The sequence below is a fragment of the Trachinotus anak genome, unplaced genomic scaffold (genome assembly GCF_046630095.1).
Source record: "Trachinotus anak isolate AG129_WGS33_773 ecotype Australia unplaced genomic scaffold, CSIRO_AGI_Tana_v1 ptg000009l, whole genome shotgun sequence".
Taxonomy (NCBI): domain Eukaryota; kingdom Metazoa; phylum Chordata; class Actinopteri; order Carangiformes; family Carangidae; genus Trachinotus; species Trachinotus anak.
Window position 1 is genome coordinate 6,920,650 of NW_027273860.1, and position 22,982 is coordinate 6,943,631.

At 41.9% G+C, this 22,982-nt stretch overlaps 1 protein-coding gene across 7 annotated transcripts in view; it reads left to right on the forward strand.

Moving 5' to 3' along the window:
* Positions 1–22,982, forward strand: part of asap1b (ArfGAP with SH3 domain, ankyrin repeat and PH domain 1b) — a 57,495-nt gene that overhangs the window by 28,215 nt on the left and 6,298 nt on the right. For 4 of the 7 annotated variants that reach the window (XM_071484885.1, XM_071484887.1, XM_071484890.1 and 1 more), the window contains exons 7-22: positions 2,852–2,937; positions 5,079–5,154; positions 6,095–6,181; positions 7,189–7,289; positions 7,417–7,486; positions 10,240–10,327; positions 10,575–10,623; positions 12,493–12,659; positions 15,015–15,148; positions 15,407–15,498; positions 15,582–15,768; positions 17,626–17,711; positions 18,530–18,645; positions 18,738–18,805; positions 19,570–19,677; positions 20,687–20,915. In XM_071484885.1, the coding sequence (XP_071340986.1) occupies positions 2,852–2,937; positions 5,079–5,154; positions 6,095–6,181; positions 7,189–7,289; positions 7,417–7,486; positions 10,240–10,327; positions 10,575–10,623; positions 12,493–12,659; positions 15,015–15,148; positions 15,407–15,498; positions 15,582–15,768; positions 17,626–17,711; positions 18,530–18,645; positions 18,738–18,805; positions 19,570–19,677; positions 20,687–20,915 (1,744 nt within the window). Of the gene's footprint in view, positions 1–2,851; positions 2,938–5,078; positions 5,155–6,094; positions 6,182–7,188; positions 7,290–7,416; positions 7,487–9,484; positions 9,512–10,239; positions 10,328–10,574; positions 10,624–12,492; positions 12,660–15,014; positions 15,149–15,406; positions 15,499–15,581; positions 15,769–17,625; positions 17,712–18,529; positions 18,646–18,737; positions 18,806–19,569; positions 19,678–20,686; positions 20,916–22,982 lie in introns of all 7 variants that reach the window. The other 3 variants (XM_071484886.1, XM_071484884.1, XM_071484888.1) reach the window with 1 other exon arrangement.

Here is a 22,982-nt window from a genome sequence, read left to right on the forward strand (position 1 = left end):
TGCAAGTCAAATATTTACTCTCCTTTAGCTCTGTGTTTGGTCTCCACCAACCACTGAGGAAATGATCCGGCTCTTTAGCTGCTAAATGATACACTGTGTTCACCAGCTGGTCGCACACTGTGTCTGTTTGCATTTTGGTGCTGAGTAGTTAGTGTACAGTGTCTTTTTTTCTTTGCCGAAAACAGCTGCCAGCTGTGGCCGAAAACGACACTACAATAGCAGTAGGAGTGAAACAAAACTGTAAAGTTGTGTAAACATTGAGCTGAAATTCACTATAAAGCTTATCAGCTTAAGAATCAGCTGATAAGTCATCACTACAAGCAGTCCCTTTCACATTGTCTCATTGTTTTCACGTTTGTAATTTGCTGTTGCTGTTTTAAGTTTGAACCTGAATTTGAAACAGAAGACCTACTCATCAGTCACTGTATCATCCAATTGTGTAGCCCGCCTCCAGTTGCCGCAGGATGCCAAAAACCAGTTGTAGCTCCCACATTACATTAGCAATGCCTTCCTCTTTTGTTGGCTGCCTCAAGTGCAGATTTGATTTAAAATTTCTAATCATCTGCAGAGCTTTGCATGTTCATGCTCTGACTTATGTATGACTCAGTATGATACTGATTCGTTGTATCCTCATAGCGCTGTGGGAATCCTCTGAACGGGGCCTGTTGGCTGTTTCAGGCTAAAAACTTAAAACAAAAGGCCTTTGTGGTTTTGGCCACTAGTTACTGGACCAGCCTCACTGTAAATGAGAGTTAGACGACTATGTGGTTTGAAGAATTTTCCCAAAAAAGCATTAAAAGGGCTGCAATATGAGAACATAATTCACTTGTTTCTATACATACACAGTACAGTATGATGCTTTAGCTGAAGGTTAAGTGCAGTTCAGGCCAAAAATAAAGAGTTTTGAAAGCCAGAACTGTATTTTTAGCCATGCTTACACATGGCTAAAAATACAGTGTTTCCAATATCTTTACATTTACAGTATTAGGCAGATTGCAGCGACAATTTGTTTCCAGAAGCTAAACCATCTGACTTTGGTGATCTCCTGACTTTTCCTCTATCTCCATTATCAGGTCAAAATTTGAGTTTGTCCAATCAGTGTCAGCAGAACTTTGTGTTTAGCCCTACTTAGTGAATGTTAGCATGCTAGCATTATCATGTAGCTCAAACCACCAAAGTACAGCGTGACTCTCAATAGTCTCAATATATCAGAGCTGATTAAATAGTTGATTAATCAATTACTCATCAACAGAGAATTAATCAGCAACAATTTTGATGTCTGATGAATCAATGAAATCATTTTTCAGTCAGAAATTTTAAAGGTTATCGGTTGCAGCTACTCAAATTTGTGTTTTCATGGTCTCTGAGAAATTGTACATTCTTCACTATTTTCCTTCCATACACCAAACAATTACTTGATTATTTTAGAAAGTTATGGAAAAAATGTTAGTTAAGTTAAGATAAACAGTTCTGATATTGTGATATAAAATTACATTTACTGCAATAGAGGGTTTTATCTCTTGTAACTTGAAAATCAACCTTTTATCTGAGGCGTCTGTTTAATCTGACCGACCCAATCTTATGCATCAGACATGTTTTTGCGATTCATTTATAATTTTGAAGCACGTTTTATGTCTAGAAGGTGCTGTAGAAATAAATAGAGGAGACTGAATAATCATAAACATCAGAGATTTCCTAAATCAACAGTCATCCTGGCTGGAAATACCAGTGGGACTGTTGTTGTGTGTGGGACAGTTGCTGCAGTCAGTGATACAATCTGTTCATCCCACTTAACCTCATTTCTCTCTGTTGCGTGCTCTCTCTCGCTCTCACGCTCTTTCTCTCCCTCTCTCTCTCTCTCTCTCTCTCTCTCCATGTTACTCAATCACCAGATTACAGGATGCTCTCACTCTCTCACCCTTTTCATCCTACGCTGTCAGCGAAGGAGTGTGGAAAGGCAGGGATCAGCAGGCTGCATTATATTCTGCCCAGACACGGCAGCAGTTCGAGCGTCGCTGCTCATTCACACAAAAGAGTTCAAACACGCACATGCGGCAGCGCTCTCCAAAACACTGAACCCACACAAGGCTCAGACAAAATGTGGATAATCTCCCGTCCAGCAAGCACTGTCAGGCAGACAAAGGGACAAGGCATGCATGCGTGCACACATAGATGCACACACACGTGCACCGGTGCATCCGCACGCATGATGTAAGGAGAAAATTGAAAGTGCATGGCATCAGAGGCTTCACAAAGCTTTTTTTTGTAGTAGGTTAAATTTTACTGTGTAGCTGAAAGTGGTCTTTAGCTGTGACTCTTTGTAAATCTCTGTGGATTGGCACATTGTGGGATTAGCTCAGATTAAGATTATCTTTTATTCGTTTGTTTGGGGGGAGCTCTGAAGACATTTGTTTTGAATCCTCAGATACCCAGACAGAGCATACGGCCTGCAAAGCACTTCTTCTCGAGGCTGTTCCCTATTTTTTATAATGCGAATGTAAAGTATTTTTCATCATCCCTTTGAAACTTTATTTAGATCAAGGGAGAGGGCTGATATTCTCTTGTACTACAAGGCATTTTCTTCTGTGTTTACCAGTCTAGTCCCTACTCCTACAGTGTCAAGGCAGTCTTGGCTCGAACATCAAAGGCTTCGTGAGGCATATGTGCACTCAGATGTGATTATCATAATGCAGAGTGTTCATACTCAAAGTGTCTATGGCGAAGCCGAAGTCTTTTCTCTCTGTGTAACAGCACGGCCACAGTCTGCCTCATTAAACCAAAAAAAAAAAACAGATGAAACATCCTGAATTTCAACTCCTGGCTGAACTCTGCTCCTCTCTTTGCTTTGCAGTACCTGATCAAAGTAAATGAGATCAAGACCAAGAAAGGAGTGGACCTCCTCCAGAACCTGATTAAGTATTACCACGCACAGTGCAAGTAAGTACCACATTAATCCCCCTAACCTGAAAGCGTGGAGCTCTGCTGTTGTGTGCATCACACTCAATGAGAAATGTATTTCAGAACAGGCCGAAGGAGACAGTTGTGTATCTCTCCTTCTTTGCAGCTCTTGATGTCAGTTTTCTATCTCCTGTATAGCTCACAGATCTTGAGTGTGCACCGTTGTGTGTGTGTGTGTGTATATATACATATATACAGCGCTCATAAATATGCACAGGTCATCATACGGATATGTTCTGACAGCTGTGGGGTTTGGTGGGTAAATAAGTGGACGCTCTCCGTGCCAGAACCGCAACTCACAACGGCCTGTCACAGAATGACAAATTTTCTCTCAGCGTTGCTAGGTCCTGTCATAACACTGGGACAAAACAATATACTTCGCAGTTAATCTGTTCAACCTGGGCTTTAGATGGATAGACGAGCTGCACTGGTGATGGCTCAGGAGCATAAAGGCAGTGGATGGAGAGCTAAGGGAAGTGTGTGACTGCTCACAGCCCAGAAAAGAAGGAAGCAATTTGTTTGTGTTCATTGTGACCATTTTATGCAAGTATGGTGATTAAAAGCAGATTTTTGGTGTTTGTCAACCTCCTGTGTTATTTTGTCAGTTTTGGCTGTTAGTTGTGATAACATTTTACTCATTTCCTCTGTTACAGAGATTTGAGAAAGACAGACTCCATCCAGAACGATATTGATCAGGGCTAGATATATGAACCTCCATAAAACACAGAAATAGGTCCCTGGAAATCCTTGTAGCTGTTGTTGTAAACTACATAGCAATTGTAGAGCAATTAGCCAATTGACTAGAGCCTAGACTAGAGTGGCAGTAAAAGCCTGCACATTTTCATTTCATTTTATACAATCATCAGATTAAATAAAATAAATTGTTATCAATTGTTATTTATCAATCAGATAAAACATCATTAATAAAATGTCTTAGTGAGTTTCTTGACTTAAATATCACAATATAGATATATAAGATAAGATATTTTATGTGTCTTTCAAAATATGAATAAAATTATTTAACAAATGTTCCATCACTTTTTTGAACTAAGACAATTTGAATTGTGCTCAGATCTGCACAGATCTTGTGAGTCAGAGGATGAACTACTGCATGCAGTGACTTTCATTTTGGAGGCCATGACAGGGGATCAATAACATGTATAACAGTAACATATACTATACAGTATACAACACCAATAACATTTACTTTTTTAACAGTCAGAAAGTTTTGATCCATTGCACCTGTCAGTAAAATGTTCAGGTGTGGAGTGATTGCTCTTCTGAAACTTGCAGAAATGTTTGTTATTACTTCTCTCGCCTGCACACAAGCCGAATCAAAAGTGAACCAGAGTCTGAGTCTAAGAGGAGCGGGCATGAAGACGACGGGCGAATCAGCTACGGGGATTCCCAGGGGACTGCTTTCTGCGTTTACTTTCAGCTGAACTCAAAGTGTGTGAGATGATTTCCGTTACGCTGGAGGCTCCCACTCCTCGCTCCAAATGACACTGTTCTTACCAAACTGATGAATCTGCGTTTCCCAAATCTCTGTAACATAGCTGGAGAGTAAAAGTGTCACAATGACCAAAGGTCGGAACGACTGAAATACTCTGAATACACTCTGCAGGGCCAACAGTACTTGATATGTAGAGCTGGATGGGGTGAGCAGAAATGCACTGAGTGAAAGAAAACAAGCAGAAAAGATGTAAAAGTAATGAAAAGAAGAAGGGAGGTGTGCACTCCAAGAAGAAGAGAGTGGTGGGCAGAGGGTGAAGAGAGGGGGAGGTCATTAGTAGTGATTTGCGGCTGCAGCGCTGCATCGAGGTCTGTACCGCTGACAGATCTGTAATGGATTTCAGGATGTGCTAAGCACCTCTGCAAATCTGCTGCGGACTCGGCCAGAGACGTTTTCTGTGCCAAGAGGCAAAGGCGCCAGAACGAGCCGGGGCTATACATTAAACATAAACTGCACCAGTCTCTCTCCGTGTGACCTTCATAGTGGCCGAGAAGAGCGTATTGTGACACCTGACATTTGCAAAGTAGTTACCGTAAATGGCTGATCTGTGTCTCACATTTATTCCAATGAATGTCAGTGACACTCATGTGTTCCTCTGCTCCCTCAGTTTCTTTCAAGATGGCTTGAAGACAGCGGATAAGCTGAAGCAGTACATTGAGAAGCTGGCAGCTGATCTCTACAATGTAAATACTCACCCCTGCACCTTTTCACCTCTTCCTTCATTGTTACTTTGAGCATATTTTAAGCTGCAGTTAGCGGCGCCACTTTCTTCTCTCTGAAGTGATTGCAATGATTTGACAAAGAAAAATCTTTTCTCAAACTCCACTTACTTACTTTTTCCTGCATCTTACTTCAGCAGATGAAGTTTGCTCCGACTGACATGATTAAAAGCTCTGGAAAAATCTAGTAGGAGGTCCTTGAGTTGACATTTTTTTTGGGTCTAAGTCAAGAATGAGGATTCCAGTAAAAGTATTTGCACGACCCCCAAGTGAGATATTAGATAATGTATCATATTTACGTTATGCGTATAATGTAGCACTACGGTGACTGCTCGCCACCGTTTCTTATTTACAGCCCTGCAGTGCTTTCTCCTGAAGCAGCAGTTTTATCAGAATATAATGCTCCTGCAGTCATTATATGAGAGACAGTGACTGTTTTGCAGCAACAGTCGCGATTCATCATATCCTGGAAACAAGTAAACCTCACTTACGTGAAGACGGTAACGCCTGGGAAAGTAGATGTCAGACTAAAGACCCTCACACTGCCCTGATTTCTCCCGATAAATCTAATTAACGGAGCAACATTTTGTTCTAATGGATATTTGACAGTGCCTGATGCTCTGTTAAATTAGATTTATCAGGAGCTATCAGTGCAGTGTATGGATCTTATGTCTTTTTTTTTTGTTTGTTTTTTGAGTTTTGTGCATTTTAGTTGTCAATGCTTGCAATGAATTTAGACACTAGTGGGAGGGATGGCTTTGTATGGTGACTGAAATTAGTTTTGGAATACACCGGTATATTCCACTCTAGGTATTTATATGAGGCATTTTTATTAGTGTAATAAATGGCTCTTTGTACATACAGCTCTCAGTTCTCTTGTTGTACCTCTCCCTTTTCTCCACAGATCAAACAAACTCAGGATGAGGAGAAGAAGCAGCTGACTGCCCTGCGAGATCTGATCAAGTCCTCCCTCCAGCTGGACCAGAAGGAGGTAGGCAGGTCACACCCAGACATACCCGGCCAAATTTGAACCTGTAGGCAGGTGAAATGTTTTCTGCACCAGCGCAAACACAAATATATTGGGCTAAACAGAGCCAGGGTAGACCTGAGTCAGTCATCCCACACACTGACACCCCCTTTCCATGTTTTACTACACACCCCTCTCTCACTCTGGCCACTACCAGGTTTGGAGTTTGTCTCCTGCAGCACAGAGCGAGTGCCCAGTGCTGTACCATGCTGGTAGCCAGTGTGTGGTAGGCTTTGCTGGTGACCAGTGTTGTGCCTCACTGGCTGCTCAGTGGAGAACCACTCACTGCCAGACTTGACACTGCACACACACACACACACACATTTAAAACACAGCCAACCCTGGTTTTATTTATCTACACAGGCTGATGTAGCCGCACGTCAGGTTCTCAGCGTCATCTCTGTTCGCACATTCACACTCTCAGTCCGCTGTTCTGCATGAAACCATCTATGAAGTCTTTCACAATTCATTCACACGTCCTGTAGCTTCTCTTGTTAATAGCACCCGTGCTAAGCACCACTTTTCGAAAGTAAACACTTGAGATTGTGGTTGATTTTGGTCGGCTCACGGACAACAGGCAACACACTCTTTCACACCCACCGCTTGCACCTGAGCTGGATCTTTCACACCTCTCCCCTCTATCTCCCCCCTCTGCCTTCTGCTTGTCTGGATTCAAGTCTAGAAGAGTAAGTGCTGGTGCATGTTGAGCATGCTGGCATCTGTCTATTATGCTTGACAGTAGAGTGGTTTGGCCCTTTAGAGGTGTTGGAGAGCATGCCTTGTAGACTTTCTTCTTCTGTTAGCACTTTCACTTCAGTTTTGAAACAGTAGACCCTGTACTTTGATGTCAGAGAGACACTTTGTTGTGTGTTTGTGTCTGTGATGCATGTCTTTATGCAGCCTTTCTATGTTATGCTATGTGTTAAACTATGTTTTTGTGTGTGTGTGTGTTATTGTGTGGGCTTGCACAGGACTCACAGAGTAAGCAGGGTGGATACAGCATGCACCAGCTGCAGGGAAACAAGGAGTTTGGCAGTGAGAAGAAAGGCTACCTGCTGAAGAAGAGTGATGGGTAAGCTGCTAACACAGCCATTGTTTAAAAACACAGCAGTGCACCGTTCATGTTGCATTAAGATTTAAAGCAGAAAGACATGACAACCTCTTCAGCTAATGTGTGGAACCCCCCCCCCCCCCAACAGGCTGAGGAAGGTGTGGCAGAGGAGGCAGTGTTCAGTGAAGGGGGGCATCCTCACTATCTCTCATGCCACAGTGAGTACAAGACGAATACACACACACACACACACACACACACACACACACACTCGCTCACATGAATTCCCCGACCCTCACGAGTAACTATGTGAATCAAAGGGAGAGCATCATGTGGGGAGGTTGTGATCGGCTTTCTCAATCTGGAGGCTGGAAGAGCGGAGCTGACATAGATGGGTTGTCATGGCAACAGTTCCCCCTCCCCACTCCCCTTCCACAACCACTGAGCCCCCCCCCCCCCCCCCCCCCCGCCTCTGCCTGCTGCGCCTCGGTGACTCATCTCAGAGCGAGTGTGAGCGTACTGTATATGCTGGCACGTATGCGGCGGCGTCTCCTCTCCTGTGCAGCGGCAGCAGCAGCAGCAGCAGCAGCAGCAGCTCAGTGTGATGTTTCCTTTCCTGTCTGGACTGCAGAACTCCAAAACTGAATTCAGATCTGAGTTCATTCTGCAACACTTCTTCGTTCTGCAGTCTCCCATTGAGCCTCAAACAATGAGGAGCTTAGCCCCAATCAGTAAATTGAGCTAATTGTAGCGGGGCAGTGGCAGGTGTCTCATCAGTAAATCCAACTGGTGAAAAACAGGGAACATTGCATTTGGCTGTAACAGGGTTGTTCACAGTCAGACCCTGTGCATTTTAGCTGTGCTACTCTACTTTAAAATCATTAAAATATATAATCTAAAATGCTGTTATTTTTTGAGTGGATCTGAAAGATGTTCCTCTGCGATCTTTGCTGAATTTTGGGGGGAAGCCATGTTGGAAATAAACCAGCATATGATAAATAATTAAGTCTTCATTTATCAAACAGAATAAGTTTCAGTCTGATGTGGATCTTCCTCAGGCCTACAAACCAACACAGCGGTCGGTGTCATCATCATTCAAACTAAGATGACCCGGTGCAGATCATTATAGAAAAAACAGAAAAAGAAAATAGAGAATTTGTCGTAGGTCCTTGATTCTTGGACAAAAGGCAACAAATTGTCAACAGGCTGTGTTGCTTATATGAATAAACAAACCCCAACAATAATAATAAAAGGTTACTACAGTATATTACAGCTGTGTTTAAATATCAGAATCTAAAAGATCATAAATCTATTTAAAATCTGTCTAAAAAACAAACATTTATTATTCAGCAATTATGTGCACTCTCTACAGTTTGATGTAATTTCTTTACATCAACCAGAATGAGACAACCTAAGAAGATTATACGTCAAAAACACAATCTCAATCTCTTGGGGATTTATTTACCAGCCTGTACTGGTTATCAATCACATGACCTTCTATATTAAAGGTATTACCTTTTTGATTTGCAGCCTTGAGTAAGAGAATGTCGTCCATTTAATAAAATAAAGTGCTCTGGTTTATGTACCTTTTGCGGTATCTTTTCTTCATTATTTGTCTTGTGAGCGAAACTCGACTCAGACTTAGGTTAAAACCCACAATGCATTGTGTGGTTCAAGATATGTTAGATTTCTTCACTTTAAATAGGTTTTTTTCGCATGTATAATTCAGGAGTTGGAAATGAAAAAGCAGCGTTTTGTGAGCTTCTCAAATGATTGTAATTTAAAATAAAGGCCTGTTTTTTCAAATTTTTAAAATTAGATTCTATCACGTAAACAATTTTTAGGTACGACTGCTATGTGTTTGTAACATTTTGATAACAGATTGTACCTTTTATAAATGAACATTTTATCTCATATCCATGTAAATATTTGAATTTGAGGTCGGGACAAAGGAATAGCAATGAGTCAGCTTGTTGGTTGAGCTGGTGAAGCTGGCCCTCTGCAGGCTTGTTTACCAACAGACTCAGTTGTTCCAGCTGAAACGCAGCGGGGGGGGGTCAGCTCTGACAGCGGATAATGCTCATGACTGACGTGATCGTGAGCCTGTACATTTTCATTTTTCACATTTGCTGTTTTTATAGTGTTAGGGTGTGAGCATGATTTGAACCCTCACACAGCGGCTGCCTCAAACATGATATCATTTCTGTCTGCTACAGGAGGCTCAGGGGAAGTGGTTGTCTCAGGTATGATATGAAAAGTTTACCTCTGTTCTGTTGAAGGGACTAAATCTTTAACCTCTCTGTCTGATTTAGTCTGACCAGACATTGTAATCACCCCTTGGGGCAGTTTACCACCACTCCAAGTGTTATTCCCTCCAGCCCTTGTGGCAGCTGAACTCTAGGTGACTCTCGTTGACATGGCGAGATGCCAGCAGGCCAGCCGAGCTCCAAGGCTCATCACGGCCTGTTAGCATTTCATTAGCACGTGCACCGGCCCCTCCTCTGCCCGAGCACTGGCAGGAGACAATGCTCAGTGTACATGTGCCAACTGGGCCTATTATTACAGTGCACAGCCCAGCCAGCACGGCCAAGTTCCTTAATGGGGACTAGAGAAGTGTTCAGGGCACTTTTTATGTGAATATTCAAATTTTGGAGGAATATTTTTGGATCACAGCAGCTGTGTTGTTGAATAATAAAACATATGTTCATTAAAAAAATTTGGTAATTGATTAATATAAATTCCTTAAAAAAGAAAAATGTCAACCATTTGCTGCTTTTCTCTGTTTTCTTTGGGGTTTGGACAACTTCCCTGGGAAGTTGTGAGGGGGCTTTATTGTATTCATTTCATACAATAAAAACAGTTGATATATTATACATTATATATAATAATCATATAGAGACCTCATTGTGTAATATTGTGCAGCTAACCTGAAGGACTGCCTTTATAACGCTAAACGTGTTTCTGTTTGCAGTCCAACAGGCAGCCGGTCAAACTCAACCTGCTCACCTGCCAGGTCAAACCGAGCGCAGAGGACAGGAAGTGCTTTGATCTCATTTCTCGTAAGTTTTGCACACATGCTTCATATTTCACTACTGTACATGAATGGATCAGCTATTATGATGTAAGTTTGCTGAAAGATTAGGAATTCTTGCTCAATGAAGAAAAACATCAAGGGAAAAGAACCTGTACAGCGGGTATCACATGACAGATGATGTATTTGAATAGTTTACTGTACACTCCTGCTGCTTCTAATTAAAATGCAAGATCATTTGCTTATTTAACATCCCGGTCTCTGCTTTCCCACAGATAACCGGACATATCATTTCCAAGCTGAAGATGAACAAGAGTTTGTTATGTGAGTACTTCAGTGTAACTGTGCCAGTATTTGTGCTTTATGACCACAGTAAAGAAAGCTTTTATCATTATTTCTAAAGGTTCGTGTGTTTTGCTTCCTATTGAGACGTTTCCTAGCCCCTCACATAAATCTAGTTATGGATTTAGACCCCTGTCACCTAATTTTTTTTATTAATGGGAGGTTGGTTGGCGGATGCTTGGTTGTGTCGTTGTTGAAAACAGGATGTGTTTAACTTTGTGGAGAGCAGAGAGACTGTTGAGAGTAGGTGGCAGAGAGGATAACAGTGGCATTTGTGGTCTGTAGTCATTCAGGTCACGGTTCCCTCAAACTGTTGTTTCCCATCCACTTACACACACGTGCATGGCAATAGGCAGAAAGACACACACACAGATTACTGGGACAGTAGTAATTCAACAAATGCTTTACCAGATTATCACACACCATCAATTTGTTTCTTTTGTAGACTTTCAGTAGTTGTGCTAATTGTTTTTTCACATTTACTACACATGATATAGGTTTAATTTGGTCTCAGAGTAAAGTAAATACTGTAAGGGTATTTGCAAGAAGTGATATATGTTTGTGACTGCTGCAGGTGAATAGGTAGTTTGTTAGTTGGCTAACCAAACAGCTAGCTTAGTTAGCTCCCATTAGGAGGCCCCAGTTTTGGCAGTTAGCAAAAAGAGCTAATCCCTGAAGCTAATATCTGCGTTTCCTTTTTTTGCAGACTCATGAAACAAGTGAATTTATGCAAAATTCGAGTTAATTTCCCACAGTCCAAGATGATTCTTGTCAAACAAACCAAAAACATTCAGTTTAAATGATACAAACAAAAGAAGAAAATCCTCACAATTAATTTTAATGATTGTAATGAACCATTATCATAGGAGCTACTATAATGGTTCCTAAATTAATTTTCAGTCAATTGATTAATTGTTTCAGCTCCATGGATAATCTTAGTTACAATGTTTTCCCCTGAAAATAAATTCTGAAAATAAATAAAACAATAAAGGAAACTGTGTGTTGCTTCTCGAGGGAGAAACACCCTGAATCATTAAAAGGAAACTGAATTCGGTGTCTCTGAATCTTCTTGAGCTTTCTAGACTAAAACACTCTTGAAACCAACTTTGATTTGTGACACTTTTGTTCTGGGCTGGCGTGCTCTTCCGGAAGCTTTCTTCTGTCCTTGCTGTGGTTGTGCTGCTTGTTTCAGTGTTGCGTGAACACTGCTGCCTCCATGTACACGTAGTCCTCTGGGATCCAGCTCACTGCTCCTCACTGCTGGTTCTGTCACGCACCTTCAACTGCAGCGGCAGCAGCGTTTTCATGGGATTTTCCATGAAATATTTAGTATTCCATAGGGCTCCTGCTTTGGGCAATCACGCTCCCCCTCAATTAGACTGGGAGCATATTATAATGCATATTATAAGTAAACACAAAACTGCTTTGGCTCAGCAGCTGCACACCTACGCTTCTGTGGATTCAAATATCTTGTTTTTTCACACATACACACACACACACACACACACACACACACATAAACAGACAATCTAACCCATCAGTCCGTGTGCCCACTCCCTGTCTGGTCTGTGTCTTTACAGGCAGCGTTGAGTGGCATTGACAGAGGAAATGCTGATGTCAGGCTTATAAAGCCCACTTTGTGCGTGTGTGTGTGTGTGTGTGACAGATCTTTAAAATTTTTTTAAAGATCTGTCAATAACTGTGTCTTGTATTGGGTTTATGGAAATTCACACCTTATTCTTTTGTAACTATAATTAACTTTATAATGTTCTTGATCTTAATCATTTTAAAATAGTTTTCAAGTGAAAAAAATCATCCATAACACTATTAATGACACGTTCCCTCCTGCAGCTGGATCTCGGTGCTGACCAACAGTAAGGAGGAGGCGTTGAACATGGCGTTCCGTGGCGAGCAGAGCAGCGGTGGCGAGGACGGTTTAGAGGACCTCACTAAAGCCATCATAGAAGACGTGCTGCGCATGCCGGGCAACGAAGTCTGCTGCGACTGCGGAGCCGCAGGTGTGTGCCGCTGCCGTTAGTGTGTCCAGAGAGGCCTGATATACTATACACATCCTCTTCCTGTTTTGTGCTTAGTCAACTCTGACCTTGTCACAGGAAGAGACAAACACCTTCACTTCAGCATTTTCAGACTCAGCTGTGAGCAAAAGTTTTATTTAAATCCACGCACCAGTCTTGATTTCATCGCAGCGTTGCAGCTACCTTGAACTGTGTCCTTCAGTTAGATGGTAACTGAACAAGCTGCACTGCAAAATCTCCCAGCAGCCCTCAGTGAACAAGTGTGTGTGTGTGTGTGTGTGTGTGTGTGTGTGTGTGTGTGTGTGTGTGTGTGTGCGTGCGTGTGTGTGCGTGTGCGTGCGTGTGCGTGCGTGTGCGTTAGAGTTGTTAGCATTCAGGACACAACCTGATCCTGGTCCTCCCCCACACTGGGAAGCAAAGACTCAGCACTCAGGAGTGGCGTAGACATTCAGGCCCTCTGACACACACACACACACACACACATCTCCTCTGTCTACACAAACACACACAGCAGCTCGGACCGACGGGAGGACTTTATGCTCTGAGGGAAAAAAAAACATTTCTTCGCTTTGAGAAACAACATCATTACATCACGTTGTTACATAAGTCACACACGCTCCGGCGACCCCTGAAATCTGCAGAGGGGAGGAGGTAATTTGTCATGTCTATACTCTTGTTGCTGCAGTATACACGGCCTCAGTAGTAACACAACCAGATGTGCGTTTAAGCTGTATGAGTCCCCTTCTTTTACTTTATTAAATAACAATCAATTTTCAGCTTTTGCTGGGGAGATGACACCCAGCTCTTTTCTCCATGCCTAAAATTAACTTCCTGTTTGAAAGGTCGCCGTAATGACTTTGAAAGGTCGCGTCTTTGTTCCCTCTGGTCTGAGCAGAAAGAGGACAACTCCATCTTATTTTATATTCTCCCAGGGTCTCCCTCCATAACAACCAGCTTTGCAGCATTAGCGTTAAACAGCTATGGAGGTCACCGTGCATCCACTCATCATGCTTAACATGCACTTTGTGACCTATCACCAGCTTGCATCTGTTCATTGTGCTGTGTAAATGTGTGTGTGTGTGTGTGTGTGTGTGTGCGCCCGTGCCTGCCTGCTTGCGGTTTGTGTTTCTGTGTATGACTCACTGGTTTTTGGGCTCTGTCTGACGTTTCCACCGACCTTTGCCCAGTGTTGACACGTCAGATTCAGACAGAACGACATCCCTCGCCTTGCAGCATCACTGAGCTCACAACCAACCTGGCCGAGCTGTATGTTTAAGCTTAAATCTCCCAGATTGCATCAGAACATCAGGCAGCGATGCCCGTCAGCGGCAGCAGCTCAGGCGGCGCTGCGTGAAGTCCCTGCTGGTACATCTCGGCGTGCTTGTGCCGTTTGATTGACTGCAGGTTATGCAATGGACTTTATCTGCCTCCTGCTGCACGATGTGGCTGTGGTCACTGTTTGTGCCTTCGACAGCCCTCTAGTTGTCTGAAATGTGTATTGTTGATTTGCGAGTAAAAATTAATAAATGAGATTTGTTTGAAGCATCCACTTCAACAAAGTCCTTATGTAAAAATCCGCTCGTCTCATATGCACATCACATGTAAGCGCAACCAGAAATGTATCTCTGTCTGCAGGACGTGGCAAATATGAAACACATTAACAGTGAAATAAAAACAGATACTGCTGATAAACCTGTTTCTGTTCATGTGTTAAATGTATTTCTCTCGTTCACACAGAGAAGCGAGTGAATGTACACAATGTAAAGTCATGTACAGACACTTGTGAGTTTTGAAACGGAAAATGTTTCATCTATCGTTAAACATCGATGTCTGTGGTTTTGATGTCAGTCCCCCACACTTCAAGAGTAATAGCTTCTGTCAAGGCTCAACATTTTTCTCGCAGGTTCAACAATCACACAGGAATGAATCAATTGTAGAGACACAGACACAGAGAAACCATTTTCTCTAGTCAGAGCAGCCTTAAAGAGCTAGACCACAGTGTGGCCACCCAAAATCTATTTTCAGTAAAGGACATGACTCATGGTTTTTATTGCTGAAAAATCTCTTTTTAAATATGACTTTTATGGTATTTATTTATTGCCTTTATTTTCTGATAATATGCACGGTTTCTGGGTAATGCAGTCCTGTACCTCATGCTGCATCTGGAGCTACCAGCTCTCAGTGGTACCTGGTGCATATTAAATCAAAATGTCTCATTGGGTTTTTGCTCCAGGCTTAAATCTGAGACATGTATCCGACATTCATCCAATTAATTTTACTGGATCTACACCAGCTCAATGGCTAACATGTGTTTTCTTATATTGTCTATGTTTGTAGACCCTAAGTGGCTTTCCACCAACCTGGGGATCCTCACCTGCATCGAGTGCTCTGGCATCCACCGAGAGATGGGGGTCCACATCTCGCGCATCCAGTCCATGGAGCTCGACAAGCTGGGAACCTCAGAGCTCTTGGTGAGTCAGAGAACCGGTCTGCAGAGTGAATAAATAGTCTTTTTTTGGAGAAGCAGCACAAGTCCACACCCTCTACTATTTTCATCTCTAGTGAAATATTAGAAATAATGAAAGAGTAGTGGAAACACAGGATGGTGCAGAATTTGATCCCTAAAGCAGAACCAATGCGCTCGTGTGTCTCTGAGCAGAAGCAAATGCTGCTCTACTTTTTCACATTACTGTGATCTGATGACTGACTTTTCCCTCTTTCTCCCCCAGCTGGCCAAGAATGTAGGGAACAGTAGTTTCAATGAGATCATGGAGGGAAACCTCCCTTCCCCTTCACCAAAGCCCACTCCCTCCAGTGACATGTAAGCACTCTCTGAGTTTTATGTCCGAACTGAATTCCTTTTCTCTTAAAACACACTTTGAAAATGCGATATTTTGCCAACAGGACGGTGAGGAAGGAGTTCATCAACGCTAAGTACGTGGACCACAAGTATGCGAGGAAGACATGCACGTCTGCGGCAGCTAAAATGATTGAGCTGTTTGAGGCGGTCCAGTCCAGGGACCTGCTGGCCCTCATTCAGGTCTATGCGGAGGGGGTGGAGCTTATGGAGCCACTCCCAGAGGCGGGGCCGGTGAGTCTGACCATTGAGGCGGTGGTTTCCGAGCCCGTGGCCGTGGAGCGGTACTGGGCCTTAGAATTCTCTGAATTTTTTCATCACTCCCTGTTATGCTCACAACTGAAGTCATCAACCTCTTAGCTCCTTAGTTTGTTTGTGCTGTGATCCTGTAGCTGCAGTGAGTTAAAATTTGTTTTTATACCGGGTGTAGATGAGGTGAACGCGTGTGTTATAATATCTAGATGTTTGACTTATAGTACAGTGACCTGTTTCAACATCCTTAATGAGACGGTCTGCAACATTACCAATGTAAAAACAGCTGCAATGCAAAAGGTTGTGATCCCTGCTGTCAGGTATCTAGACATGCTGAAAGTTTTGTTTTTTGCTAAGGTTTTGAGATTCACATGAAATTTTCATAGTTTCTCAAAGCAAAACAGCTACAGTTTTAATTGAAACTACTTCCAACCAAAGTAAACAGCCTCAATGAAAACTGCTGACAGTGAGATCTGCGGATGATTCATTACTTTGGAGTTTTTCAAATGTAGATATCAATGGCACCTCGGCAGATAGAGTCCAGAATCTGCATGCTTTAATATCACTTGGGGCCAGTACAGATGTATGTCTTTTGCTTTTGTTATTTGGGTGAATTGACCCTTTCAATTTTGAATATTTCTCAGAAGGCCTTGACTAAAATACATATCATGTAACCACGACATTCTTGGTTACTCTGTTGCCTGGAATCTTGGCTTCATGTCAGCCTCCTCCCATAACCTCCACATGCATGGCTACAGTATATTTCTATCACACTCAGCAATCCCATGCTAAACTACAAAGCCAGGAAACCTCCTCCTCCCCACAGCTCTCACACATGCAGCTGCAGTGGTTCATCCTCATGTGAGGTTTATTCCCATCCACCAACGCTGACACATTTCTGCCAGTTGGTGAATTATTTGGTGGGCAGAAATGGGCGTAACAGTTGGAAAATTTTTGAGTCATCCGGATAACTTCACCAGCAGGTGGTGACATCCAGTAACCTCCACCACATTGCAGGGCATCGTCTCCGCTGAGTCCATATTTACTTAAATGACGGCATCTGTGGTGGCTCAATTCATGTGCCTGTTTTTTATTCTGTGGTTCAGCCTGTTTTCCCTTTGTTTCCTCTGCTGTTGCACCACTGCTTTGGGCATAAATGAAAGTTGAATAACAGGCAGTAGATGGTGAAGATACCGTAACGTAAACAGCATGGGTGGTCAGACTTAATCTGACATAAATGGGTCGATGGTTTTATAACGCAGACGCGGTTCTTCTCTAATGAAAAATTAAGTGTACAATGCTGCAGCAGAATAAAAACGGATATCATTTGGTGACAGAGGGAACTGCTGCTGCTGCTGCTGCTGTGTGCGCTATGAAGTCTGACTCACTGATATCTAATCTGCTGCTGTCAGTACATCTGAATGGCTGCAGACAGCACAGTGACATCCCACTCCCCCACTAAACCTAGACACAGATAGCCTGACAGGAATGCAGGACTAAATGCAGCTCATACACGACTCTGTAGATACCAAGATGCCACCAAATACACAGCACATGTAACCGTTTCTTCCATAAATGTAATCTTTTATCTCCATCTTTAACTTCGAATCTAAAGAAATGACATCTAGATCCAATTTTAAAACACCAAAGCACATGAAATTAACACAAAAATGGGCAAATTGCAGGTTCGCGCCTGCAGAAATATTATTTTAAGGAGCCATTTTGTTTACTGCAGCTTGTTTAAATGCTGAAAGAGACACAGAGAGGGAGAGCATACAGAATGGATGCTGCCCAAGATTGTCTCACCGTGTCTTTGCTGTGTTTGATGGCCCCCTGCAGGAAGTCGGAGAGACAGCACTGCACTACTCTGTACGGACTGCTGACCAGACCTCACTGCACTTGGTGGACTTCCTTGTGCAGAACAGGTACATTTTTAAGAGCCACTTGCATGAGAAAGTTAGAATAGTATTGTATAAGCTTGTGCACCGGCTTTGGCTTTTTGTGCGTGGGTTAAACAGCTGTCAAAATGTCTCTAAACGCATCAGTGGTTTACAGCTGAATTATGTAGTAAACAGCACTTTAGTGGAAAAACACCATATTAAATATGATCTGTCTGTCTGCTGTGAGTCTTGTTCTGTGCTCCAGTCTGTGATAAAGCAGTGGAAGTGCAGAGGAAAGCTTAGTGCTGCACTGCTCAGCTCAGATTCCCACAAGGCAAACAGAAATGGGTCAAGCACTTGTTCTCTGCCTTAATTTATTCCTCTCTTTTCAATTGTTTACCCACCACTGCTCCTACTGCACCCTGCCTCCACACAGAGGAAGTGGGACCCTCTCATTAATTAATAGCTGTTCTTATATGATGTCATGCTTCGCCCTCATTATTTAAAGTATTTCTGTGGGAGCTGCAGAGGATCGAAAAGGGAATATTTACCTGCTGTAACTGTGAAGCGTGAAGTTGGTTTTTGCACAGCTAATACAAGCTAAGCTTGTTTTTCAAAGCATCTCTGTCTTGCATTATTATTTTTTTGTTTGTTTGTTTTAATCTCATTACCCAGATCCAAGTTTTTATTATTTATTTTGTCTTTCTCGTCAGACTTTTAATGGAAAAGAGAGATCTGTGTTGTTTCCAACCGTTTTCTCTCACACATTAACCTGAAGCCACAGGACTCTGGAAAACACCCTCAGGCTCATGACCTGTGTCCTGACTAGTTGTGTGTATGTATGTGTGTGTGTTTTCTCCTAGCGGTAACCTGGATAAGCAGACGGATTGGGGGAACACCGCCCTGCATTACTGCTGCATGTACGAGAAGCCCGAGTGCCTCAAGTTACTCCTGAGGGGCAAGCCAGCCACTGACATCAGTGAGTCACACGTCGAGGTTCATCCTCTCGTTAATGTCATGTGTGCGCACGTATAAGACCCTAACTGTTGATTATCCCTCTGCTCCCTTTAGCCAATCAGAACGGAGAGACGGCGCTGGATGTTGCCAGGCGACTGAGGAACATTCAGTGTGAGGAGGCAGTAAGTACAGCACCGCCCAGCTGGAGCGTCTGGACATCACAGTCGATTTTAATGATTCATTAAGATTTATAAATATATATAAAAAAAACAACAGATCAAATTAGATAAATTAAACAAAAGGCTGTGGTTGACTGGACGTCTGTTGACCAGTGATTGGTCAGATTCTTCATAACACTAGATGGCAGTCAAAGGTCTGTCTCCAGCCTCAGGCAACAGGGACAGCAGAGTGGAAATAATTGTTGATGTATGTCTGTTATTAACGCTAATATGAGTGTGCAGACAAAAAAAAAAGCAGCTTCAAATGCAGGGTAGGATCTCAGATAAATGAATGTTGTGGCAAATTTTATTTTGTAATGTACCTGAGTGATTCAGTTTCATTGTGGTACCTCTGTTTATTAGGTAATTGCTCATATATAGGGAAGAATAATGACTGATGTACGGTTTTGTATGGTTATTCTGACTGTTATTTCTTTTTTTTTTATTTCTGCTGTATTTCCTGTGACTTGTTTATAGTGTTTTGTTGGATTAATTGTCAGCAAAAATCGAGAACAACATCCAACATCCATTGGTTCCAGCTTCTCAAATGAAAGATTTCTGCTTTTCTTTGTCATAGATCCTTGTAAACTGAATATATTTGGAAGAAATACTCAGTAAATAAATTGATAACAAAAATAATCATCAGTTGCAGCCTTAGATTGTAGACCTTAGATTGTATGAGTTTAACTGATGAATGTTTGTATGTTTTTTGTTTGTGTGTGTGTCAGCTTGTGCAGGCTGCAGAGGGGAAATTCAACCCTCACATCCATGTGGAGTATGAGTGGAGCCTCAGACTGGAGGAGATGGATGAGAGTGATGACGACCTGGATGATAAGGTTCAAACACATCTTTGAATTCACTTGAACCTGAATTCAGTCTGGTTTAACACCCTGCACACCATGCAATTGAATGAAACTACTAACCAGATATGAATGAGCAAAAAAAAAAACAAAAACCCCCCAAAAAACAGTTGCTGGGGTTTTTGTATATTTTTGAGCCCCCTGTCATCTTTTTGTGGTACATCTTCCTTTTAATGGATAACATTCCATATTTATATAATATGGTAAGACATTTCCAGCAAATGTAACATAAATAGGAATACAGATACATTTCCAACAATTTAAAGCATCAACAAGTCAGCATTTGATGTAATATACAGAGAAAGAACAAAGGCTTCTCTCTAGATTCATAATTTTGCACCGACTGACTTAACATATGTCTCAGAGTAGCTTCAGTTCTGCATATGGAGAGGCAACCAGGCAAAGAATTAAATGATACAAGTAGAAGAAAAATGAAGGAAACAGTCAAAAGACGTCTAGGTAACACAAAATGCTTGTTTGAACAGCACCAACACACAGTGTAAGAGCATCCAAGGATGTATTTCCCAAGGTGGCTGAGGCTGGGGTTCAATTGATTTAGCTGCAAATGGATTTTCACCACTTTAAAGCATCAGCATGTCATGCTACAGTGTCAGTTCTGCAGAGTCAAAGATCAAGGGCCTCTTTTCAATTCAGTTTTGCACTGACTGAACTTAATTTATGTAGAAGAAGAAATCCACGGTCAAAGCAAATGTACCAGTTTCTTATACTTCAAAACATCATAGTGCAATACAGCCAGAAAACTGGTATTGATTTTGTGATGTAGTTCAAAAAGGGGCTCATTTTGTTAGAAAAGTGAAGGGTTTCAGACATTTATTAACTACATTTGAATCACCATATCAGTAGAAACAGATTCCAGCTACATGTTGAAATACCCATTGAAATGCTGCTGAAACCATGGTTATATGCGACCTAGACGTCTAAATACTGATGTCAGCTCAGTCTCATCTGTTGTGTTCCTCTTCAGCCTAGTCCCATCAAGAAGGACCGCTCCCCAAGGCCTCAGAGCTTCTGCCACTCCTCCAGCCTCTCCCCCCACGACAAGCTCTCCCTGCCGGGCTTCATCAGCCAAAGGGACAAGCAGCAGCGTTTGTCCTACAGCGCCTTCACCAACCAGATGTACAGCGCATCCACCGACCTCTCCTCCTCCCCTGTGGCCGACGGGCCGCCGCTGCCACCCAGGAACCAGGGCAAAGGTCAGAACTGCCCGCTCCAAGCGCATTTAAACCTGCATTCATTTTCAGACAACCCTCAGTTTTATCAGTCTCTTTTTTTATAAACATGAGAGTCTGTAAATTCAGGAGATCATGTTCTGCTATCTCTTTTGCAAATGTCAGCATATGATGCAAATGGTATAAAGGTTGTCTCTATGCTTTACTGTGTCTGATTACTGTAGAGAGAAGATAGCCTGTGAAATCGACCGTATTATGTCTGTTAATGTTTGATTATATTCAGGGCAGGATTAGCTACAGAGGAATGTTTCGTAATCACTTTTCTTGAAAGTTTCTTCTTTGGGCTGTCAGTCAGTCCAAACACACACACACACACACACACACACACACACACACACCCTGCAGTGGTATGCAATTTGTCAACACACAGATCAGAGGGCGGGAAGCAGGTGTCATTAAGATTGCTTACACAGTAAACCTTCAGGAAAACATGGCTGCAGGAGAGGGCAGGGTGGCAATGGTTAGTCAGGCGTGTGAAAGGGAAGCTGGATACACACTTCATCATAAGCCACGACACAATATACACACACAGTATATACTGTGGGCGTGCTGTCTCTGCAGTATTAGAATTAAAAATAACATTCCTCCCTCTGTGGAGGGAATTAAAACACTGACGGTCACAGCTTAAGTCAGTGGTTTAAAACATTGCAAGAGCTTACACTGCACAACATCCATCCTAACAAGTCATTTAATCCATTATTCAGCATTTGAATCTTATTTTTCTGAAAACAAGACGAGCGAAATTCACCTGTTTCCAGTGCAAAAGAACATGTTTGATTTGACCTTCCCCTTAGCTCCAATTAGTTACTGCTAATGTCAAGCTTTCCCTTTCTAGCACGGCACATATGCTGTTTCCACTAACTATGAAAGTTTGTTGTAATTTTTTAAAACAGTGGGTCTTCAAATTCACACATGATAGCCCATTTTAGTAGCTGTCGCTAGCTAGCTAATTACCACTGACTCAGTCTCCAAATGACTTTTACTGTTTCTAGCAGATTTGCTAAAAAATGAAAACACTGTTAAAGGGTACTTTATATCCATAACCCTCTCTGGAGGCCCATTATCAAAAAACTGGACAAACAAACTGCAGCTGCTGGAGTCTAAACTTTTCCTAAACAAAATAAAGACCAAATCAAACTCTGATTTGACGTTAATAAGCTCTCGGCTCCAGTAAGTGGATGTTCTGGTCCTCAATTGGGCTTTTTCTGCTGCTAATCAACAAAATCATGCTTTTAGCTAATGCTAACTGGCTAATGCCTCGACTATGGAAATAACATTAGGCTAGCACTGTTGGTAGTAAGCTAGTTAGCCAACATGCTAATACTTGGGGCTTACTTAAGCACAGACACACTTTTTAATCTATTCGTTTACAACTTTTACCTGCTTTGCTGTGGAACGGATAAAAAAGACACCACCCCTACAAACTCCACTGATACTGCTGTTATTACTGCCCCGTCCACATCACTTTGGTTTGTGGAGAAATGTTGAAATGAAACTGAACTGTTTCATCAACCTGCCACTTATCAGGGACGCTTTCATGAACCCTTTTAGGAACTCCTGCATACCACAGGAACCAGGGTCTAAATTCAGTTCCTGGTCCACCAACAGTGTTGAAAAGGAGCTATAATATAATATAATATAATATAATATAATACAATACAATACAATACAATACAATACAATACAATACAATACAACATAACATAACATAACATAACATAACATAACATAACATAACATAACATAACATAACATAACATAACATAACATAACATAACATAACATAAACTGATATGATATGATATGATATGATATGATATGATACAATACAATACAATACAATACAATACAATACAATACAATACAATACAATACAATACAATATTATATAATATAATATAATATAATATAATATAATATAAGTCTCAGGAGTAAAAGTTTTTGTTTCTCTTTGTTTCAAGCATCATACATGTTTAAAACAGCATTGGAAACAGGTGGTTTTTCAGTTTTATTTGTGCAAAAATAAGATTG